Consider the following 22864-nt stretch of genomic DNA (forward strand, 5'->3'; position numbering starts at 1 on the left):
TCAAATCTACTTTACACTACAGTTTTGCCATTCGCACACATTTTTCTATCAATCTTTCAAACACATTCACCCACAGGACAAAGACAGCTCCTTCTACCACTAAGCTACGATCCTGCAAACTGCAGCGTCATAAAGTATATAAATATATATATGTTAGGTTATATAAATGAGGTGTTTAGTGGACACTGTGTCCTCCTTTACAACCAGATGACCTTTCCTGTAGGAAGGTCAACCTCCTAAAATAAGCTTTCATCCTGTGGGAAACTGTGGTAAAGGTTCAGGTTTTAGGTGCAATAATAATGTTTGTTTCCTGGGCTGCTCTCATAAACAACAGTCATCTAAAGTTCATATGTCGTGTAGTTCATGTTATTGATGATTGGAATGTGCGTGGCAGCAGCCGCTACGCCAGAAACACTGTCCACCATTAAAGTGAATTAGGACAGTTTGGTTCGAAGCTGATAATGGAGGAGTTCAATGAGCTCCATAAAAGAACTACATGTTGCCCCCTGACTGTGTCACTCTGCTGTGGAAGTGGGTTAAACAGCTCCCCTCTGTTTGCTGCCCACACAGAGGAGGAGGAGGAGGAGGAGGAGAAGGAGGAGGAGAAGGAGGAGGAAGAGGAGACTTGTCTTTAAAAGTAAACGGCTGAGCTCCTTTTGGTGGAAAAGCAGCACATCCTGTCCAAAGTCATTATCTGAGGCTCACAGCTAGAAAAGCCTCACGCAGTCACACCGTTGCTAAGCAGCACCGCTGTGGCACGTGCACTCACCTGGCCGTGCACGTGGCCTCACACACACACGCACGCACATTTAGGGACATAGAACAGAGGCATGCTGTAAAAGAGGCCTCACAGCACTGATCTCCTCAGTCTAAAACAGACTTATACAAACATATACTGTATATGTGCTTAAGGCAGGAAAAGTTCTGGGACAGACACTGGAGGAGAAATGGTGCATTTTATACATATATTAATATGGTATATTGTGTACTTTAATATATAAATGACATTATCAGAAACATAATGTGTGAAACTGTGACGTAAAGGCTTTAGAGGCTACAGGAAAATCATGTGTGTGTGTGTGTGTGTGTGTGAACATGTGAGCTAATGGAACATAATGTAAGGCATCAGGTGACACACACACACACACACACACACACACACACACACACACACACACACACACACACACACACACACACACACACGTTTGTGCTTCAGCCACAGTGAGGACACTCATAAATATAAAGCATTCTCGAGCCACTTAACCTAACCTTAAAGGTGCCATATGTAAGAATGTGGCCAAAAACGGTTACTACATTCAAATTCAAAATACCGAGGTCTTTTAGGTTTCGTTTTCTGACGTAACTGGCAACCCGTGGTTGCTCAGCATCTGAGACTCTACTGACTGCAATGATTGGTAGACAGTGGTAGGTGGCGGCACATGCCAAAACATCAAAACATAAACACGATTTGCAGTCTGCAAAAGATTTTTTTTAATGCAAATATTGTGGCTGTACTGTTGTTGTTATGGAGTTCAGTTTGTTATATGAACATTATTCCTGAGTCTATGTGACATATTAGGAGGATTTTATGGCCAGTTGCTTTAGATTTATTACATAATGCACCTTTAACCATCTCAACTAAGTGCCTAAATCTGACCTTTAACCTTAACCTAATTCTGACCCGAATCCTAAAACTAAAAAGGTCATAACCCCCAAAAAGCCCTTTAAAGACGTCAGGACCTGCCAAAATGTCCTCACTCTGTGTGAGTTACATGATTTTTGGTCCTCACAGAGCCACAAATACAAGAGCACACACACACACACACAGTAGGAGCAGCAGAAGAGACATTTATGAACATGAAAGCAGCAGCAGGAGGTTTGTCAGCAGCTTCAGTGAAACAAATGAGCTAAAATGTCACTGTAACATTAAAATGGCTCCAGCTGAAAGAGCTTCAACTGTGTTTGAAACAAAGAAACGACACTCAAACAGAACAAAGGAACACCAGTCCATTATGATTCAGTATTGTAATGTAAGTGGCAATGATTTCATCTAACATGAGGGAAATACATTTATATCAGTCATCAGGAAGTTTATTCCTCCTGTGATGAGATTTCTGCAACTGGAAATATTTCAAATTCAAAGTATTTCATGTAATGTCATAGTAAACATTACAAAAACAATCTAATATCATCTTTATGAAGGATCTTTGGCTGCAACAATAAATCCATGAACTAGTATTGCACAAACTAGTCATCAAGTTTAGTGTTTTGTTTTCTTCTTAAATGTTTATATTTTCTGGGTTTCTTTGAAAAAACAAAAACGATATTATAGTTTAAAATATATATTTCACTTGCAGATAAAACATTTGAAATTGGAGAAAAACTGATTAGCAATTGTCATTATTTTCTGTCATTTAATGGACAAAACTACTAATTAATTAACTGAGAAAATATTATAGTCCTTATGACTATATAAAGTATAGGTGCATGTGGCTGTAACTCAAGACCTAAACTGGACACTTTTTAATCTTAATGAGTTATATACCACGTTAAATAAAGGATTTGTTTAAATGTAATAATAATAATGATAATTTATATAAATATAAATCTTGTTTACTTACTTTGCTCGTCGAATTTCTTGATGATGGTGTCCAGGTAAGTGTTCTGGAGCGCGACATGTCCACGTCTCACAGGCATTTTCACGCTGAGACAAAAGACTTCTCCCACACATGAACCTTAACTGTTTTTCAATAAGAAAACACATATAACGATGAGAACAAGTGTTCAAAGGACGGCTAACAAGAAGAAGAAGGAAGAAAAACGAGGTTCCACCAAAAAAAAGAGCGTGTTTGTGCTTCTGTCAGACGCAGAGGGATGAGGATGGTGGAGAGGAGCTCTGGTTGCCAGGGTGACAGCAGATGCAAGCTCGATAACGTGAAGAAAAAAGTAGATCAGAAAACTGGGAAAGCCGCAAATAAAAAGGAAAACCACGCGGTGACGCGCGGCTCGTGTCTCCTCTGTCGTGAAGAGAAGCTGTTGTAGTCAAAAAAAGAAGAAGTTGTGAAGAAAAAATTCAACCTGTGAACGTCTCCGTGTGTTTTATAAACGCAATATTGTCCCTGAAGTTTGATGAGGACGCTGAAGACGAAGCTCCGGAGTCACACTGTGATTCTGGATCCACTTCCACCGTCAGCCGGCTCCTCCGAGGCTACACACACACACACACACACACACACACACACACACACACACACACACACACACACACACACACACACACACACACACACACACACACACACACACACACACACACACACACAGAGCGGCTGTCAGCGGCGGGAAGTTCGCGTTAATGAGCCACGAGGAACCCGGAAGTGAGGTTTAATTGGTCCTTCAAAATAAAGGTTTTTGCAGCTTTGTAGAACGTACGTTGTGGAATGTGCTTAACTTACAAGGCAGCTTTATTTGTATTTGTATAGCGCCTTTCATACATTAAAAAAATAAATAACATTTTAAAATTTTAGAAATGCTATTTTGTATGTAATGTGTACAAAAGCCAATTAGCATAAATAAAACAGAAAGATAACAACATAATGTTTGGCTAAAATGGAGCGTTCAATATGATAAAACAAAACATGTACTCTGAAACTGAAAAAACAACTATTAAAAGAAAGTAAAGCGTAGACGATTCAAATGTAAAAATGCTTATGAGAGAAAAGTTGCACAAAAAGATAATTAACAAAAAAATAAACTATTACATTAGAAAATTATTTTTGGACAAAGTCCCAAACAAGCTAAAGCTTTGATGTATTAAACTGTTGAACACTCTGACAAATGCAGGAGCTGACTGAACGTTCCAAACTGATTAATCACATTATGAAGGGTAATGATTAAATATATCACACAATAATGCAAAGATGTTCCGTTTAAAATATGTCACTCCCACAAATGCAAAAAAGATTCTTATGAGGTGTGTCTACATGGTTAGTGTGAAATAGTGGAATTTAATTTGAAAACGTGTGATTTTAGACATAAGCTATCTTTTTTAGAGCGTTACAAGTGATGATGAAATATTTTTCTTTGCTTATTTCCAAATGGGAGCTTTGAAAATAAAAGACCCAGCTACTAAATTCCGCAATTAAAAAGTCATACTTATATATATACAGATATATTGTCCAAAATTTGACAAAAAACAAATTCTTCGGTATATCGTCCAAAATTTTACAAAAAAGTCATACTTTGGTATGCTGTCCAAAACTTGACAAAAAATAATGGTTCGGTATGTCGTCTAAAATTAGAAAAAAAAGTCATAGTTCGGTATCTCTTCCAAAATTTGACCAAAAAGTCATACATCAGTATGTCGTCCAAAAATTGACAAAAAAGTCATATTTTAGTATGTCGTCCAAAATGTGACAAAAAAGTAATTCTTCGGTATATCATAGTTCGTTATGTTGCCCAAAATTGTCTAACATTTGAAAAAAGACATAGTTGGGTGTGTCTTCAAAAATTTGACAAAAGAATCCTGAAAAAAAGTAACTGAGGTGGAGTATTATTTATTTTTTTAAAGGATGCTTTATTTTGAAATCCATCTCCTGAAGGTGTGTTTTTTTTGCACTCTGGATGACTTGACACTTGTCTGACACTGACAGAGTGCAGACCCTCCTCACATCACAAGTCCCGGGGCTTAAAAATAGCAGCATCTCTGGCTGTGACTGCCATCACACGTCTGGAGTATAATATGAATCTATAGACACGATAAGCTGTTTTAACACAACACACCGTGGCTGTGTGTGTTGTCTGTGTTTATTCTCCGTGAATCACAGCTTAATAACAACCGGGTGAGAAAGTGAGCTGTCAAAACAGAAAGGTCATCGTGAAAAGGAGGAAGAAAACCATGGTTGTAAAGTTTGCTGAGGAGATGAGATGATCTGTTCTGCTCTGATTTAATACACCTCAACCTTAACATTCTTTGTATTTGAGTTTTAGGGGAGTCTTCGTGTGATATATTGTTCTTTAAATCATTAAAACACACACCAGAGGGTCTCTATTTCTATTCATGAGCTTGGTGACCTTCACATCTTACAAGTCCAGAGAAAAGTAGTGTGTGTGTGTGTGTGTGTGTGATACAGATGTGCAGTCAGATCAGAGGGAACGTAGCTTCACAGGCTGAAGTTGTTGTTCTGCGTTTTCTCTCAATGGCCTCGATGACACGAGGACTAAAATTAACCGACCAGACTTCCCATGACCCCTTTGGTGTGAGAGTCAAGTGTGACAGGAATGTGCACAAACCTGCGGCAGCGTGATTAAGGTTATACCTCGTTTAATAAAGTAATTAAAGAATTAATACACTGCACTGCACAGATGTCAGGGGATTGTTGTGCAATGTTGGTGAATCTGAATCTGGTGAGTGTTGATAAGCCCCTGCATCATGCTCCTATTATAAGGTCTTTTATTTTTATTATCTGCTTGCCTCTTTATTCAATACACCAGACTATTCGAAAACAGAAATTAGGTTTTTCCCCCCCACAATTTTGTCAGCAAAGAAAAGAAATACTCAATTGGAACTAACGGTGTTCAATCCTCAAAACAGCAAATTACACATATTATCTTTCTGTAAATAATATACATTTACTGCACCCAACATCCCATTTTGAGGAGGGAAGTACATTTTATGTTGGTGGTGACTAATTTGTCTTTGTTTTCTTCTTCTATTTGACTTTTAGTCATACTGTTCTTTTTAATCTTGTATCACTTTGTTTTGAATGTGAAATAACTCTGTTTTCTCTGATTAAAGCACATAACATATCATTTTGCCATTGTTAGTCTATTGAAGGATATTGTGACGTCGCCATATTTGTGTGATTCTGACAAAAAAGGGCATCCTCTAACAAGCTCCAGTGTGTCCATGTTCTCTGGGGCTTACATGGCAGCAGTTGTCACGGGGCCGGCTGTGAGGAGATAATGAACTTAAAAATGCCCGACTCTGTCACACTTTCCTGTCCCTGCAGAGCAGGAGTGGACAGTAAAAGTGTTCCAGAGCCAGACGATATTACCCACAACCCCCCGGTCACACTGGGATCTTTTATCTGCCTGGAATTCCTTCAGCTCAGAGTCACCTTCAGTGCAGACCTGAGACCTTCCATTCCTCTGATAAGAAAACGTACAAAAGAGATACATACTGTACTTTACACACACACACTGAGTCACAACACAGTCAAAACACACATACACACACAGATGTGAACTAAAACTCTGTTCAGTTGTTACTTCTTCTTTCAAAGTTTGCTTTGGCAAAGATGCATTTGAGTTTATGACTACTATCTTAATTTCCCAAAATGTCCAATCAAAACCTGTAGACTAACACAAAAAGAGGATATTAACATTTAAAGCTCTGCAATTTGTTTATATACAGTGTTAAAGTTGACTATTGTTGTGTTAAAGTAACAGTGAAAGAGTTAAATTTCCCAATCCTGCCCTGCATGGTTTTAGATCTGCAAACTAAGTTATATCTGTATGTTTTCTGTAGTAATATATTAATTTTGCATCATAAAAACGTATTATTGTAAACTATATATGTGTGTACATATATGTATATATATATATACGCATATATATATATATATACATATATATATATATCAGGTCTATATCAACACAGACACTTTTATTTTGAAATAACCGTCGCTCCTGAAGAGTTGCTTTTTCCTCAAAGAGTGAATAATTTTTTTCACTTGACGACCTCCTACTGTAGACTGGTGTTTTAGATGTCTCTGCTCCAACACACCTGATTGAAATGAAGATAATCAAGTTTTTCAAAAGCCTGATAACGAACCACTCATGAGAATCAGGTATGTTGGAGCATGGAAACACTGCTCGAGAAGGTGTTTATTCTTCATCAGAATTTGTGCTAAAATGACTCTTTTGGTGTGACTTTACTGCCACCATTTACGGTGGATTTGGTTTTATAGTAAACCCACATAATATAGAATAGAACAAAGAACAAAACATGTTTTTGAGAAATGTTGAGGGAGTCAAAACTGATGTGTTTGGTGTCAGTCATGTGCTTACAGATTGGTCTGAACAAAGGAATGATTACGGCAACTAAATTAAAAGCAGTTTGAATTCACACAGGGGCATCTTCATATACGAATGCTCTTGCATGATTTTTAACAGAGTCATAGACCTTAGACAGAAAATAATCCACATCACTCTCTTTATTAAATATTATGGAAATGAATGTTGACATGTTTTATGTGTCAGGTAATGAGCTGGAATAAACAAAATACTAAAAATCTACTCAAAAACAATGTGAGTGTAAATGGTCTTATTGGCCTAAATTTTTAAATGGAATATAGAAATGGTGTTTGAATGAAGTTGGCATTAAAGGTGTAACACATTTCCTCTTTATATTATTTACCACAAACAGGTGTGATTATGTGCTACCATTAAACAAAATTTAAATGATTCAAAAACAGCATCCTCTCTGTGATAAAATAGTCAAAATACTTAATTGTTTAATTCTATTTTAATTAAAAACCTGTAAAGTCTGTTGGCCCTATGCTTTAAATCACAGTCAAACCAGACGGGGGCAGAAGGGTGTATGGTAATCAGGAGGACATTACGAGGGTTTAACTACTTCCTTATCTTATGTATTATTTATTATTGTGTGTTTGAAATATGTTTTCCTTTATTTACTTTGTCTTATACAATGACAATACATTCTATTCTATTCTATTCTATGCTATGTTCATGCTTCAGCATCTATCTCTTCATATTTGGCCACAGACAAAATAAACAGCGACACTGACGGTATATAAGGCACCATGAAATTAGAGGAAGTGAATCATCTGCTGAGCAGTGCAGTCTGTCTGATTGGCAGATACAATCAGCGGTGATTGACTCTATCTCTGTCGACTCTCTAATGCCCTGAAGTTAACCGTCGGTATATTTAACCCTCGGCTGAGTCAGAGGAAAAAACCCCACATGACAGTTTCAAACGTTGATTAAAAACAACAGGCATTCTTTCTAACGAACAAACAGTTTATTGTTGTTATTAACCTAAAATGATATCACAGCTTGTTGCATTTGTCAAAACTAATGTTATATTCACCATAACAGATGTTCAGCAGCGTGTCTGACATATGCTTCTTAATATCTATTTCAGAAAAAAACAAAGTGAAGACAGCAGAGGGCTCCGAGTTATCAATAAGAACAGAAAAGTGAGGGTTGTGTGATGTGGAGGGGGGAGATAAAGGTGTGAGGCACTGTGGGGACACGAATCACAGAGTGTCCTTGGACGATGAGCACAGAGGAAGACAGTTTGAGCGCAGCAGAACTCTCATTAGTGCAGAGTCTGTCAACATGGCTGCTGTCAGCAGCCTCCAGAACAAATCACAAAGCACTGGACTGCAGAGCCCGAGCTGTGACATTCATCTATCCATCCACCTATTCATCCGTCCATCCATCAGTCCGTCATTTGATTCACCCAGACATCCTCTCCTTCAAAGTAAAATAAAAAAAATGTTCCCGGTGTCCTGCTGGGCTGTGGGATTTGTTGAAGGTTATCTCCACGTCACTCTCCCCCCGCCTCTGCAGCTCTGTGCTATCAGTCAAACACTGCAGAAAACTGTCTGGTGAATTTGCTGGAATAAAAATGAAGCACACCACCCCCCTCCACATCTACGACCACGGCTCTGTCCTGTCCTGTCCTCTCACCACTGCTGGACAAGTGTGAGCTCACTCTAACACGTCCTGGTGTCAAAAAATGATGATGTCTTATTATGTGCAAGAGACAGAAGACACCACGGTATGAGTGTGTGGTGGTGGGTTTGGGTGCAGAGGTAACGTCAGGTTGTACATTTCCAAAGGGCCTGCACACTTTCCTGTAGACCCTTCCTCAGATCTGAAGAATCGACAGGTTCCTAAGAACAGAGCAGTGGACTTATATATATATATATATATATAAAAAATAATTTTTACGGATGACTGACTCCTGCTTTGCTTTAGTGTACTCACATGGTTTTTTTAAGTGGACGTAGTCTTCCTGTTTGCCATTTGAAGCCACCAGGGGGCGATTCCACAGGTTTCAAAAATAACTGCATTTGAATGGAAGTCTATGGGCAAACGAACCTTCTTCTCGCTTGATTTTTAACGTCAATTAACATTTTCCTGTCCAGATAATGGTCTAAATGCCTCATCACAGCTCTTCCTCAAAAGGACTTGATGTCAATAATAGAGGGAAATTGATGATAAAGCACTACTGAGTGCACACTAGTGTGACTGACAGCTGCTATGGTCCAGTATGTGCCTGGTTGCAGAACATCCAGGTGCAAAACCTTAACATGGTGTCAGGAATCTATAGATCCTGTTTGTTTACCTGGTGGTTGTGAAGTCTTAAACATCCAAAGCTGCTACAGCTGGTCTGAAATCAAATCCCTAGTTCTGTCCAATTCAAAGCTGTCTGTCTACAAAGTCAGACGTGTGCAGGGCCTTTACTGTGCACCACAGAGGCAGAGGCGTCTGCCGCAGTACAATAACTGAAATGTAAAATAGCACCAGTCGAGGGTTAAATAAAGTCAGCCCAGATTCACCTGTCACTCTGCCAAAGTAACACTCTTAACATACACAAATCTCTTGCTCCCCTGCCTTAATCCAACCGTGACATCTGTAATCCCCCAAATCTCACTTGTGTTTTAACTCACCAAAGTTCACGTACACAATAACCACACATCGACCTTCACCACACTGTGTTAGCTCAACACGATCGCTACATTTCAACGCCTCGTCTATGACAGATAATCTGAAACAATGCTGTCAGCGTGAGTTAAAGTTAAACAGATCCCCAGTATTTTACAGTTCTGGAACAAACTACAGACCATTTAAGATGAATTACCTTGAGTTCAACCTCAAGCTAAAAGTGGAACTGTTAAAAAAAAAAAAAGAAAAAAAAGAAAGAAGAAGCTAAAATTCACTTTTCTTTGTGATGAAGTTTCACAGAATGTGACGGTTATCACGTGATTGTGAGGTATTAAATGGATTTTTCTAAGGATGAAAATGAAATGAAACGCTGATTCTGATAGGACAGCTTTGAGGTTTGGAAACGAAACAAAATAAAAGGTGATAATTATGCTTTCAGAATCCTCCAAGATGGGAGAGGTGGTCGTCAAACTTTATGGAAGATCTTTGTGTTCCGTGACTGATTCCTTAATGATCTGAAAAGAGTTGGAAATAAAATCAGAGTTAAAAATAAAAGAACGGAAGGAACAAAATGTCTCAGCTGAGTTTTTAATATTAGTTTCACAAAGTCGGCCACAGAGACTGTGTGATGTGGAAAAACCTGCAGAAGGGTTCAACATTGCCCTCCAGAGGGACTGGCTACGAGGTGCAATGTGCAGATTGGCCTGTTTCACAGTGATAAGTGATAAGTGTGTGTGCGCGCGTGCGTGCTTGCATGCATGCGTGTGTGTGGTTCTGTGAACACCACGTGCTGTACCTCTCCATCTCTGGTCTCCACTGTTCTGACCAGGATGCTCCTCTTCACATGGGCCTCTGGAGTTCTGGTGTCCAAGTTAGTGTCTAAAACAAGAACAGAGGGAGACGGAGAGAGGGAAATATCAAATTATATTGTACACTTTGTGTTTATCGTTTTCTGACGTTATTCTTGTTGTTCAGGTGGTTGACTACTGACTGTTAAAGGTGCCATATGTAAGAATGTGGCCAAAAACGGTTACTACATTCAAATTCAAAATACAGAGGTCTTTTAGGTTTGTTTTCTGACGTAACTGGCAACCCGTGGTTGCTCAGCAGCTGAGACTCTACTGACTGCAATGATTGGTAGACGGCGGTAGGTGGCGCCACATGCCACATCATGATTTCAAAACCTAAACATAATTTGCAGTCTGCAAAATATTTATTTTAATGCAAATATTTTGTCTGTACTGTTGTTGTTGGTGAGTTCAGTTTGTTATATGAACATTATTCCTGAGACTCTGTGACATATTAGGAGGATTTTATGGCCAGTTGATTTAGATTTATTACATAATGCACCTTTAACTGTTTGACCAGGTTGGTCAAAGACAGTTTTAATCCCAGTGTGACTTCCTAATAAGATAAAGGTCACGATCTATACATTCTGATTGGGCAAGACACTTAATCCCATGTTGCTCCTGCTCACGAATGGGTACGAAAAATAAGTAATAGAAGAAATTGCGCTGTATGAAAGTGTGGGTAAATTTGTAGTGCAAAGCAGCTTTGAGTGGTCATCAAGACTCGAAAAGTGCCATATATATATACAGACCCTTAACCATCTTCTACCACTCAATCCTCCATATTGGGTCACAGGGAGCTCTGGTGCCAATCCCAGATGACAGAGGGTGACAGATGGGGGACACCCTGGACAGTTGGACAGTCCATCACAGGGACACATATAGAGACAAACAACTGTTCACTCTCACTGTCACATCTACAGTCAATTTAGAGTGACCAATTGTCCAATTTGCCTAAAAAGGGAAACCGGAGAACCTGGAGAAAACCCACGCATACACGGAGAGAACATGCAAACTCCGTGCAGAAAGACCGTTGTTCTGATCGGGTCACAAACTTGCGAGTGCTATATATATACAAACATATGTATATATGTATAAATACATTCATATATATATATTAAACCCTTTGATCCTCTTCCATACACTTCCAATTACAATTCATCAGACAAATACACTGATGAGAAGAGTGTATTTGTACAGCACCTTTCACTGATATAAAATCACAAATTGCCTGATAAAAACAGGAAAACTACATTTTATTTCCACAAAATAACTAAATATTTGGAACAACTGTAAGGAACATTAAAAATGTTTAAAGAAATATTCTGATCAAGAACTGATCAGTCTGTCTGGTATATTGGTTTGGTTTATAACATGGTTTGGTCAAGTGTGACTTTTTGATTTGTGTTTTTTAGTGTGTACATTCACTTATTTTTCTTTTTAGTTGTTTGAATGTTTATTTGAAACTTTAAGTGTTGTATATCAGAAAAAAGAAAGAAAGAAAAACAGGGGGTAGGACTAGGAAGGTTTTCAAACACTGCATGTTTATATTTGGTTCATTTACATAACTTTTGTTGTTTTGGTGTGCTTTACATTAAAAACAAGTGGAAAACAAATTTACATCAAATCAAGTACAGGGAAAACAAGTGTAAATAGTACAACGAGTGGAACAAAACAGTGCCATCATACACCAGAATTTTTTAATTTTCTAACAACAAATCTGACTGTATCCTGTCAATGAGTCCAACATGCAAAGGTTTCCAGATCAGAACAGGGAAAAATATGAGGGTCATTTTTGATACTGACCTCTAAACTGCAGATTGGAAAAGCTCTGAACTGGAATTGTGATCCTGGAGAAACAAATAACAAACAAACATCATCATCATCATCACCATCAGAAACCTGTTTACGTCTCTCTGTCGTGTCCACCAGGCTGTGTCTCACCTGCTCTCCTCTCCCTCCAGCAGCTTCCTGTAGGTGGCGATCTCAATATCCAGGGCCAACTTGACATTAAGGAGGTCCTGATACTCCTGCAGGTGCCTCGCCATCTCCTCCTTCAGGGCATGGATCTCCTCCTCCAGGCGACTCACCGTATCCTGGTAACCGGCCGTCTCCATGGCAAAGCGGTCCTCCATCTCCCGCAGCTGCCGTTCCAGAGACTCGTTCTGAAGGAGGAGAGACGATGTAACAGGGGAGGGAACTTTAAATTCAATTCTGCTGCCAACACTCACACAGTTTTATTACTTTCATTACTCTGGTTTAATTACATCCACCTCCGTTACAGTAAATCTAACACAAACTCTCACAATCACAGTCTTTTTTTCCTCTCTCATTGGCTCCATTGGACTTCGGTGTTAAATCACTGTCATATAATAACCTACACTAATTACACTATTCCTCATGTATGCTGAGCAGTTGGTTTATAAATACACTTTTAGATTTACATTCACCTTTACTGTATATTTATATGGTACAAATACATATAAATGTAGATTATAGATATATATATAGATTATTAAAAGGAACATGGCAGATTTATTCAGAGAAGATGAGGTATGGACCACTTTTCTTATGGGCACATCTATTCAACTGGTCATGTTATCTGTATTTTCAACTTAAAACTTGATGCACTCTGTGGTTTCCCTGTGCAGCCCAGAGAGTCTGGTTACAGCAAACAGACAAACACACACTCACATGCACTTGTGGAACAATTCAAACCAATCTTTGTGTAAATTGTATTTTTCTTTATTGTGGTGACTACACAGCTTTGATGGCAGGTGTGCAGCACACAATAGATAAATATATTTATACTTTTTTCCCCTCAGACCTTAAGTTCATGGACTATGTTTGAAAATGTAAATATTTATTATATTTATATTACATATAGTCCATACACTACCGTTCAAAAGTTTAAGGTCACTAAGAAATGTCCTTTTTTTTTTTTTTCAATGGAATATGTACATAGGTGTATAGAGGCCCACTTCCAGTGCTCTAATGGTACATTGTGTTTGCTATTTTGAATAAAAATCATTATTTCAAATTTTGTCAATGTCTTGACTATATTTTCTATTAATTTTGCAACTCTTTTGAGGAATAAAAGTGTGAGTTTTAATGGAAAACACAAAAAAAATTGTATAGGTGACTGCAAACTTTTGTGTATTTCTCTACACTGTTAATCTAATGTAGATACAAACGCCCTAAAATCAAAGCTTATGTGTGTCATTTTAATCCAATGTGTCAGAATAGAGAGGCACCATTAAACTGATTAGCTGCTTTCTGAGTGAACTGTAATTGTAATCAGGTCCATTATCAAATATTTTAAAAACAAAAGGTTTGAAACAGTTGTGTTTTTTTTGGTTTAGTGGACATACTGTTCCACGGAGAGCCTCCAGGTCACAGCTCAGCACTTGGATCTGGCGCCGGTAGTCGTTCGCCTCTTGCTTGGCTTGACGCAAGGCTTCTGCGTTACGATTGGCCGCGTCCGTCAGGTCAGCAAACTGTGGAAAGACAGACACTTCTAAAGTCACGTCATGTTGATTATTCTGAGTCTTATGGAGCTTATCTGAGTCACCTGACCTTAGACTTGTACCACTCCTCTGTCTCCTGCATATTGGACGTGGCCATGGTCTCATACTGGACCCGGATGTCTCTCAGAGCACTGGTCAGATCTGGTTTGGACACATCCACATCAACGTGCACCTGCTGCGCCATGATCTGCTCCTGTAACTCACGCAGATCCTGCAGGGGGCAAAGGATATTGGAAAAAGATGTATTGAAAGGAAAATGTGTTGATGTGATTACAGTTTAAGTCGAGTCTTTATTTCTTTTCTCTTTTTTACCTCCTCGTGAATCTTCTTCAGGAAGTTGATCTCATCCTGCAGGGCATCGATCTTCCTCTCCAACTGGACGCGATTCAAAGATGCCTCGTCCACGTCCTGTATGCAAACAATGAGGCACGGAGAGGAATGATAGACTGACAGAGAGACAGACAGACAGACCAAATACTGAATGCCTCATGTGTTTAGATCATGATTCCAGGAAAAGGAATTACCTGTCTGTAGGCATTCAGACTGTTCTCTGCATCCTGTCGGAGGCCAATCTCATCTTGCAGTCTGAGTAAATCACAAAAAAAAATGCAAGCTTGAATTAGCAAGGCTGAACAAACACTGCCAACACAAATTATTCATTTCTCTGCTATCCTTCATGAAATATTCTATAAATAATAGATTTTTGGGGGGGAAATTGAGTTGCAAATGATGACGTCTAAATATTAATATTTTCATGTTTTTTAATACAAAACTGTTCAGACCGAGATATTCCATCTGAAACACAAACTGTACCAATGTTTGTTTCACTCCGGTGCAGAAAAGTATTGTAATAACTTATTCCTGCCTCCTCTTTATGACTCAAAGTCACTGAGACAGAAACAAACAGCAGGTTTTCTGTATAATGGAGAGTGCGACTGTGATTGAGACTGAAAACATATTTCATGCTTTTCGATCAGATTTCACTGCGAGTCTATCTCTCTCTCTCTCCGCGCTGCAACGGGGGCTCAGCTGAAAGGGCAACTTACGCATCATTAGACATTCACTCCAATCTCACAGCCACAGGCCTTTCCCACGAGCTCACAAACAGACACACACACACACACACACACACACACACACACACACACACACACACACACACACACACACACACACACACACACCACCCTGCAATCCATCTTCCATATGCACAGAGACATGGAAGCCTAAACGCTCATGGTCACATCTGTACAGCTTCATGCCGAGTTTGCTGAATGGAGCTGTTCAAGGAGAGAAGTGATGACCTTTGACCTGCTCAGCTGTGACCCTCACGATTTACTCTACAGATGGTTAGAGAAGAGTCTGAGGTGGAGTGATTCTCCGGACCGAAATTAAATTAAACATTCACGCTATACGTAGGCATCTCTTACAGGTAAAAAACACAATCAGTGCCATAATCAGCGTGAATCAGTGTTTTTGGAGTATCAGGGGACAAGATAACATCTGCCTGACTGTCTGCTGCTTTGTGAAGAGCCAACATTGTGTTTGCCTCATTCCTCCACACTCACACTCACTCAGTGTGGACGAGGGGTTGAGCCAGGATCAAGTTTGTATAGAGGGATGGTGGAGTAAAGCTCGAGCAGAGCCCAGTGAGCTGCATTCCAACACGTCACACACAACCCAAATCTGCATATAAATGCTTTCAGAATAATAAAAATAAAAAAAACCCAACATGACTCACACTGATGCCAAAACAACCAACAGAACACTGAGCCAAAGTAAACTTTAACACAGGTTGTTGAAAATACATCTGCAAGCACTCTTAGTGTTGTGCTGGACGTCTGCCTGGTGCTGCTTTCAACCAGAAAGATGCAGATCAACGAGTATTCAAACATCACAAATGGTTCACTAGAGCGTTATAGATATTCAGTTAATGTTGGTTAACGTTGTCTTTGTGGTAACACGCTTCATGACTACTTTCATATTGTAGCTCACAGTGGTCCGAGTTTCCAGGATAATTTCATTTATGAATGTCAGGTGTTAATAAAAAAGTACAAGAAAGAGAAGAAGAGTGCACAGGACACATGTTGCATTAATAATAATTAATATCTGTGAAAACACAAACTCCGAAGAAAAGACAGCAAGTATGGGAGCGTAAACTGAGTTTAATTTATATTTCTGATTTTTGAAGACGTTGGCCACAGGGGTGTGGTTTCACCTGCACATGGTGGTTTCACCTGCACATGGTAGTTTTTTTTAATCTGGCTCTGTAATTTTATGTTGACCGGCACTTTACACTATTAATATCATCTGTTACAGTTTGTTATTTTCTTTAATAAGTTGCATAAACCTAAATGGACTTAAAGATGACTTGTGTTTTGTCACGATTCAGTGCCAACTCAGCCTCATAGCATTTAAGATTTACAGCAGAGTTTGATTTTTATTTTACTTAGAGGATCACATCCACATGTGCCTCCACCCCCACAGGCCCCACCCTGTTTTCCTCCTACCTCTGCTTGAGTGTTCCCACATCTGAACCCATATTGTCCCTCTCTATCTCCAGCCGAGCCTTAGCAGAGGTGAGGCCGTCCACCTGCCGCCGCAGCTCTCTCAGCTCCTCCTGGTAGATGTCTCCCGCGTGGCTGGGCTCCTTCCCCTTCAGCTGGTTCAGCTCTGCCACCAAAACCTTATTCTGCTGCTCCAGCAGGCGAACCTTCTCTATGTAGCTGGCAAATCGGTCATTCAGGCCCATCATCTCCATCTTCTCATTGGTGCGATTCTCCTTGAACTGGGCCTTTATCAGGGAGTCAGCTGAGAAGTCCAGCCTGTCCCCAGGGCTCCCCAGGAGCAGGGTGCTGGTGGAGCCCAGGGAGAGTCTGGATATGGGGCTGGAGTGGGTGAAGGTGCGAGGGGTGCCATGCCAGGAGAGGCGGCTCGAGGAGAGGCTCCCTATTCTGCTTCCTGTGATGCTCGAGCCCTGAGGCCCAAAACGCTTTCTGTATGAGGACTGGATTCTCTGACTCTCCATGATGGGGAATGAAGTTCGTCTTGGGCACAAACCACGCTTTTATAGAGGCAAACCCCCAAAAGTCCGACCACAGGGTGGGGCAGCGAGAAGGGAGGGTGGCAGGCAGTGAATGGGACAAAAAGGGAGAGTGAAGGGGTGGTTTACATGACACTCAAAACGCTGTGTGCCAGGGATTGTCTATGCTCGTCCACTCCACTATAAATGTCTCTTGGTTTTCTCCCCCTCTCTCTTTCCTCCTCCCATCTCGCTGGGCCTCTGACTCACTCGCTGTCTCACTCTTACTTTCACCCCCTTTTGTGTCTCTCTTTCTTTCTGTTCCAGCTGAATGAAAGGGAATTTGTGTGACAGGGCCTGGCCACACATACGCTCTCACAAACACAGAAACACGGTTCGATTGGACAAAGAGGTGGAGTTGTCGGGAGGAGATTTCCACTCTAATCTAGTCATCTATGAACAGATTGATGGATAGACTTAAATTATTCCCAGACAGTAAAATACGAGAATTGGGTTCAAACTGGCACAGGCGATACGTGGACCTAAAGGATATAATGAAAGTGCACTTTGGGTCCAAATCCCACTGTGTAAGGAGATAAAGAGCATGTGGGAGAAAACCCTGCACTCACAGCTGTAGTGACTTTTCTATAGATCATAATTTAAGACAAAATGGATCATAATGAAAGAGGTTAACTCTGTTGTGGGGCTAGTTTTGACAGTGTTTTGTGGTTTTAATATCTGCTCTTGAATAATATTCTGTTATGTTTTTACGGCCAGTGCAATACTCATCAATCCTTTGTTGTGGGGATAATAAAGTGCATGTTATTTTATTTGAATGACTATCAATATATACTTACTTTAATGTGAGTCCTTTATCATGAAATCATATTCTAAAACATTTGTTGCCTTAATAGAGACAGTAGCGAGAGAAGAGTCTCTGTTGAGGCTGCAGAGGAAACATGCCGGCACAAAATGGCGGCCTCTGCAAAGCAAGATACTTGTCTAAAGAGCAAAAGAAAGGCTATGAAAACCAAAAGATTTTAATTTTACAGTAATTATACACTGACACAAACATACTTATTGGTTGTATATCCACTTTCTGCAAATTAACCCTCCTAAATATTACATACTGAACCTTTAAGTGCAAGCTGAAACAATTAATTGATTATTAATCGATTACTAAACTAATCGTCAACAATTTTGATAATTGATAATCGGTTCAAAGCTTTTTTTTTCATTATTAAAACAAGATTTCTGATTGTTTTAGCTTATGAAATGAGAATATTTTCGAGAACATCGTCATTTCCAGGTTTGACAAACACTGATCCATGTTTTTTTAATTTCATTTATGGACCAAATGATTAATCGATTAATCAAGAAAATAACCGACAGATTAATCGATTATGAAAATAATCGTTAATTGCCACCCTACAGATCATGAAATCATATTATTTACACAGGTGTGAAAAAGTAGTTAGGGCTCCAGTGGGAATATAGGACTCTATAGGGTGTTTCCTGAGTGCAGGTTATTAGACGTATTCTTGGCTTCAAAGAGAGATGGATGGTGAGTGGGTTGTTGGGAGAGAAAGGTGGGGACATCTGGCCTAATCTGAACCCCAGGAGGACTGTTACAAAACCACTACTGATAAACAGTGGGAAGTTCAGATTATCTTCATGAAGAGGAGGTGATCTATCATAACTAATAAAAATTAACACTTTAATTTATTTAAAACATCCGATTAGTTCTGATGAAAAAGCAAAAACTTCCTATTAATCTGTCAATCTCCATAAAGATGAATGACCCGGGTTTGAAATCCTGACACTGATATCAGGAATAAATATACTCAAAAAGATGTGTTTGACAGTTTACCAGCAAAATGAAACGTACATTATTTGAGCTTAGCTTGATAAAAGCTGCAGAAATGCTGGCGCGGTCATTTTCCAGGTAATAAAACGACAACAGCAGTGGGACATAAAGGCCCTCTTTGTTACCAAGACATCAAATCACAGCGAGTGGAAACCAGTGGCACTGGGAGACAGTGAATAAAGCTCCATATGACTCCACTATCTGGCATCTGTGTGTTGTTACTTGTCAAGCAGAAAAACAACAACACAGTGTCTTGAATCCCAATTGGTTTCTGTTAATAGAGGTTAAACTCGATGGCACACTATAAGTCTGGCAGGGGTTTGTTGATTTAAAAGTCTCCACCTCTCAGGATTAATAGCATGGTTTCATCATTTAGACCACTCTCATTTTTTTTTTCCTGCTTTCTGGATTTTTTAGACAATCACTGCCGTTGCCTCAGATCTGGTCACTGAGGTAATATGTCCCAGAGATTAAACATTCCCTCTTGTAGCGCTCCTTCCTCCCCGCTGCTGGAGTCAGACGATGGCAAAGTCAAACAGCTGATTCATGTGTCTAACATGAGGAGACCATCTGATTTGCAGAACTTACAAGGGGAAAAGCGGCGCAGAGCAGAATCTTAATGCCGTTGCAACCAAAACTGATCTCAGGCCAAAACAACATGGCCGCGAGCTGAGATTGACTGAGCACTACTCAACGCTCGCTTTGTGCTCTGGCATTTTACACCCAGAGTCCCGCAGTGTGAACCTCTCAGCTGCCATCCCTCAACGCTAATGATGGCTGAATGTTCATGGCCACATACCAAACTGAATCCCGACCAACGAGCTGGAAATACTGCCTCAGCCTCACCTCCGTCACTACATCAAGGGTGTGTTTCCCCAGACAGAGCGTAAATTAAAAGTGGTGCAGGCTTTAATCTAGAATAGTAACTCACGGTTTTGCTCACGGAAACTCGGCTTATCCTTCAGTGAGTTACTACAAGTCCTGCACAAAATGGAACGCAAATAATTTCAACCACCTACATTTATATTCATGTTACACCTTCAGAGTGGAGAAGGAAACTAAAATGGAGGAAGACTACTTTATCATCTGTTTTCCTCTAAAGGAGAACATAATTTTTTAAATTGACATCATGTTCTATTGAAGAACCAATAAATCAAGTGGGATGGAAGCCTATTTTCCCACAGACTTCCTTTAAAAGGTGCCCCCCCTTGTGGTCATTCAACGTATTTTTACTTCCTGATTAGCTTCACCATCACACCAGAAGACTACCTTCATTTTCAATATATGGTCTATGGTTGCAGATAGAAACACACATAACCAACAGTGTTTCAGCTACACATGTAAGACTGCAGATTATAACAAATGGAGGATGTCTCTACTCACCCGTACATTTCCCAAGCATGTGAGGGAACTAACTTCTATATTGTAGTAAAGCTTCCATTTGAAATGCACACTCTGACTGGTTTGGATTGCTGTAGAAACAAGATGACAGTCTCCATAAAGCTGAAAAAAAGTATAGTATATACATAAAGTTCACATCAAGTTAACACATTGGGGCTTTGTGTAGTCATCCATGTCCATTCAAAGTGACCTTCTGCCCTGCTCCTGCACACCTGATTCAAATGAATGGCTCATTACCAGGCTTCTGCAGATGTCGTTGATGAGCTGACTTCTTGAATCAGGCGTGTTGGAGCAGGGAAACATCTAAAACATGCAGGGCAGTGGGTCCTGAGGACCAGGATTAAGAAACACTGGCTGAAGACAATTGTGAGCCACCTGCAAATGGTTTCACTGCAATTCACACATTGACCATGTGATTTTAACGACTCTCATGGTACTGAGGGGGGAATAATAACCCTTATGAATCACACCTAGGCTCAAGTGACATCAATAACTGGCATGATTGTTATGTTAATGAGCCCAAGATACCACCAAGGGTTTATAAACCTGTGGATCTCCTACACCAAAATCTGAAGAGGCAAAACGTCTCCAAGAACCTGACAGAAGTCCTTTGTTGTTAGCACTTAAAGGACGACTGTGACCTGGATGACTGAGAACCTTCGCAGACATGTAGAGGTTACGTGGTGTGGACACTCAGGTCAGAGACATCACAGGTAAAAGCACAGTTAAATGCTTGGGTGCAGCCTCAAATCAAATCAAATCGAGGTGGGGGGGGCGACGGCTTAACTGGGATAAGCAGGCTGGATAAATGACTCAGCACCACCAGGTCCAAACAGAGTTCAGCCACAAAGAGGACCGGGGGAAAACCGGTTCAAGCCCAAAGCTCCAGTCTGCCTGTCAGCAGGAATGCAGAGGGCGCCCAAATACACCACACACCCACAAACACAGAGCTGCACGACAAGCACAGCTCACACATACATCGTTTAAAACATTCAAATGAATGAATGAACGAAATTAGAGTTAGCTCTGTGAGGCTGTTGACTTCCATGCTAACATTCGCTACACACTGGAGTGCTGAAATTGGTTTTGTATTGTATTTGGTTTTAAAGGTTCCATTTGTAAGAATGTGGCCAAAAACAGTTACTACATTCAAATTCAAAATACAGAGGTCTTTTAGGTTTCGTTTTCTGACATAACTGGCAACCCGTGGTTGCTCGTCAGCTGAGACTCTACTGACTGCAATGATTGGTAGACGGCGGTAGGTGGCGCCACATGCCAAAACATGATTTCAAAACATAAACATGATTTGCAGTCTGCAAAGTATTTTTTTTAATGCAAATATTTTGTCTGTACTGTTGTTGTTGGTGAGTTCAGTTTGTTATATGAACATTATTCCTGAGTCTCTGTGACATATTAGGAGGATTTTATGGCCAGTTGCTTTAGATTTATTACATAATGCACCTTTTAATCGAAAACAACACTTTTTAAAATGTCACTAAGATTATCAAAGTTTCATCTCGACAACATGAATGTAGCGATGTGCTGTAGGCAGAAGTTCACTCTCACTGGTTATCAACTGGTTTGAGCCAAGTTTGAATCCTGTATTTCACCAAACTAAAATACCAAACAAATATCTATGGTGTTGATGTTACTATGTTAAGTGCATCAGGGAACTACGGTGGCCTTCACATACCAGAAAGGACATGGTTCATTTTCATTGTAAACTAGTTTGTCCTTTTCAAGTTGCTTGTGGAAACTTGGGAGACATAAGATGACAGTCTCGGTAAAGCAAGGCCCTTACCTGAAGTACATCATTTTAAAGCATTAATACACATGTATAAACACACTTATGTGCAATACAGCAGTGTTTCCCCAACCCTGGTCCTCAGGGAACGCAGCCCTGCATGTTTTAGGTGTTTCCCCTGCTCCAACACACCTGGTTCAAATGAATGGCTTGTTATCAGGCTTCTGCAGAGCTCGTATTTACTTAATTATATTTTTATATTATATGAAACCATGATATCTGTCCCAACTCACTCTTGTTGATAGACAATTAAACAATTCATCAAGGCAATAAACATCAGACCTGTCAAAAGCAACATGTCTCTGTGCGACACCATTTCGAGAAAAAGCCCCTTTGTTTCACGCAAGCCGGTTTCCCATCTTGCACAAGACACGGTTGCAGAAATCTCTCTTGAAGTCTCCTGTTTCTTGTTATGAGAAGAGTGAAAGAGCAAAACCACAGGAAGACAGACACGGGTGGGGGGAGCGGGGAGGAGGAGTACATCAATCAAGGAGCTTCCTACTGCCAACAATGAGCTCAGTCTCCTGTGTCCATTCATTTAGTGGACTCCCTCACCGAGTCTGGACAAGGCACAGCTGTCCTAGAAATGTAAGCAAACTTAAAGGTGCCATATGTAAGAATGTGGCCAAAAACAGTTACTAAATTCAAATTCAAAATACCGAGGTCTTTTAGGTTTCGTTTTCTGACGTAACT

At 40.0% G+C, this 22864-nt stretch overlaps 2 protein-coding genes across 2 annotated transcripts in view; both read right to left on the reverse strand.

Moving 5' to 3' along the window:
- kcnh6a (potassium voltage-gated channel, subfamily H (eag-related), member 6a) overlaps window positions 1-2700 on the reverse strand; it is a gene marked incomplete at both ends in the record, with an annotated part of 28034 nt that extends 25334 nt beyond the window's left edge. Inside the window, one exon of the mRNA XM_083895860.1 lies at window positions 2625-2700. Within this exon, the coding sequence (XP_083751986.1) occupies window positions 2625-2700 (76 nt within the window). The remainder of the gene's footprint in view (window positions 1-2624) is intronic.
- Window positions 2701-10175: 7475 nt separating this feature from the next.
- Window positions 10176-17105, reverse strand: gfap (glial fibrillary acidic protein; the record flags this gene model as incomplete). Its single annotated transcript, XM_083896100.1, has 9 exons — window positions 10176-10217; window positions 10499-10581; window positions 12357-12400; window positions 12495-12715; window positions 13922-14047; window positions 14127-14288; window positions 14390-14485; window positions 14602-14662; window positions 16588-17105. The coding sequence occupies 9 exons, from the start codon at window positions 17103-17105 to the stop codon at window positions 10176-10178; spliced, it is 1353 nt and encodes a 450-aa protein (XP_083752226.1).
- Between the last annotated feature and the right edge of the window lie 5759 nt (window positions 17106-22864).

The sequence above is a fragment of the Microchirus variegatus genome (assembly GCF_963457635.1).
Source record: "Microchirus variegatus genome assembly, chromosome: 10".
In the NCBI taxonomy this organism is placed as follows: domain Eukaryota; kingdom Metazoa; phylum Chordata; class Actinopteri; order Pleuronectiformes; family Soleidae; genus Microchirus; species Microchirus variegatus.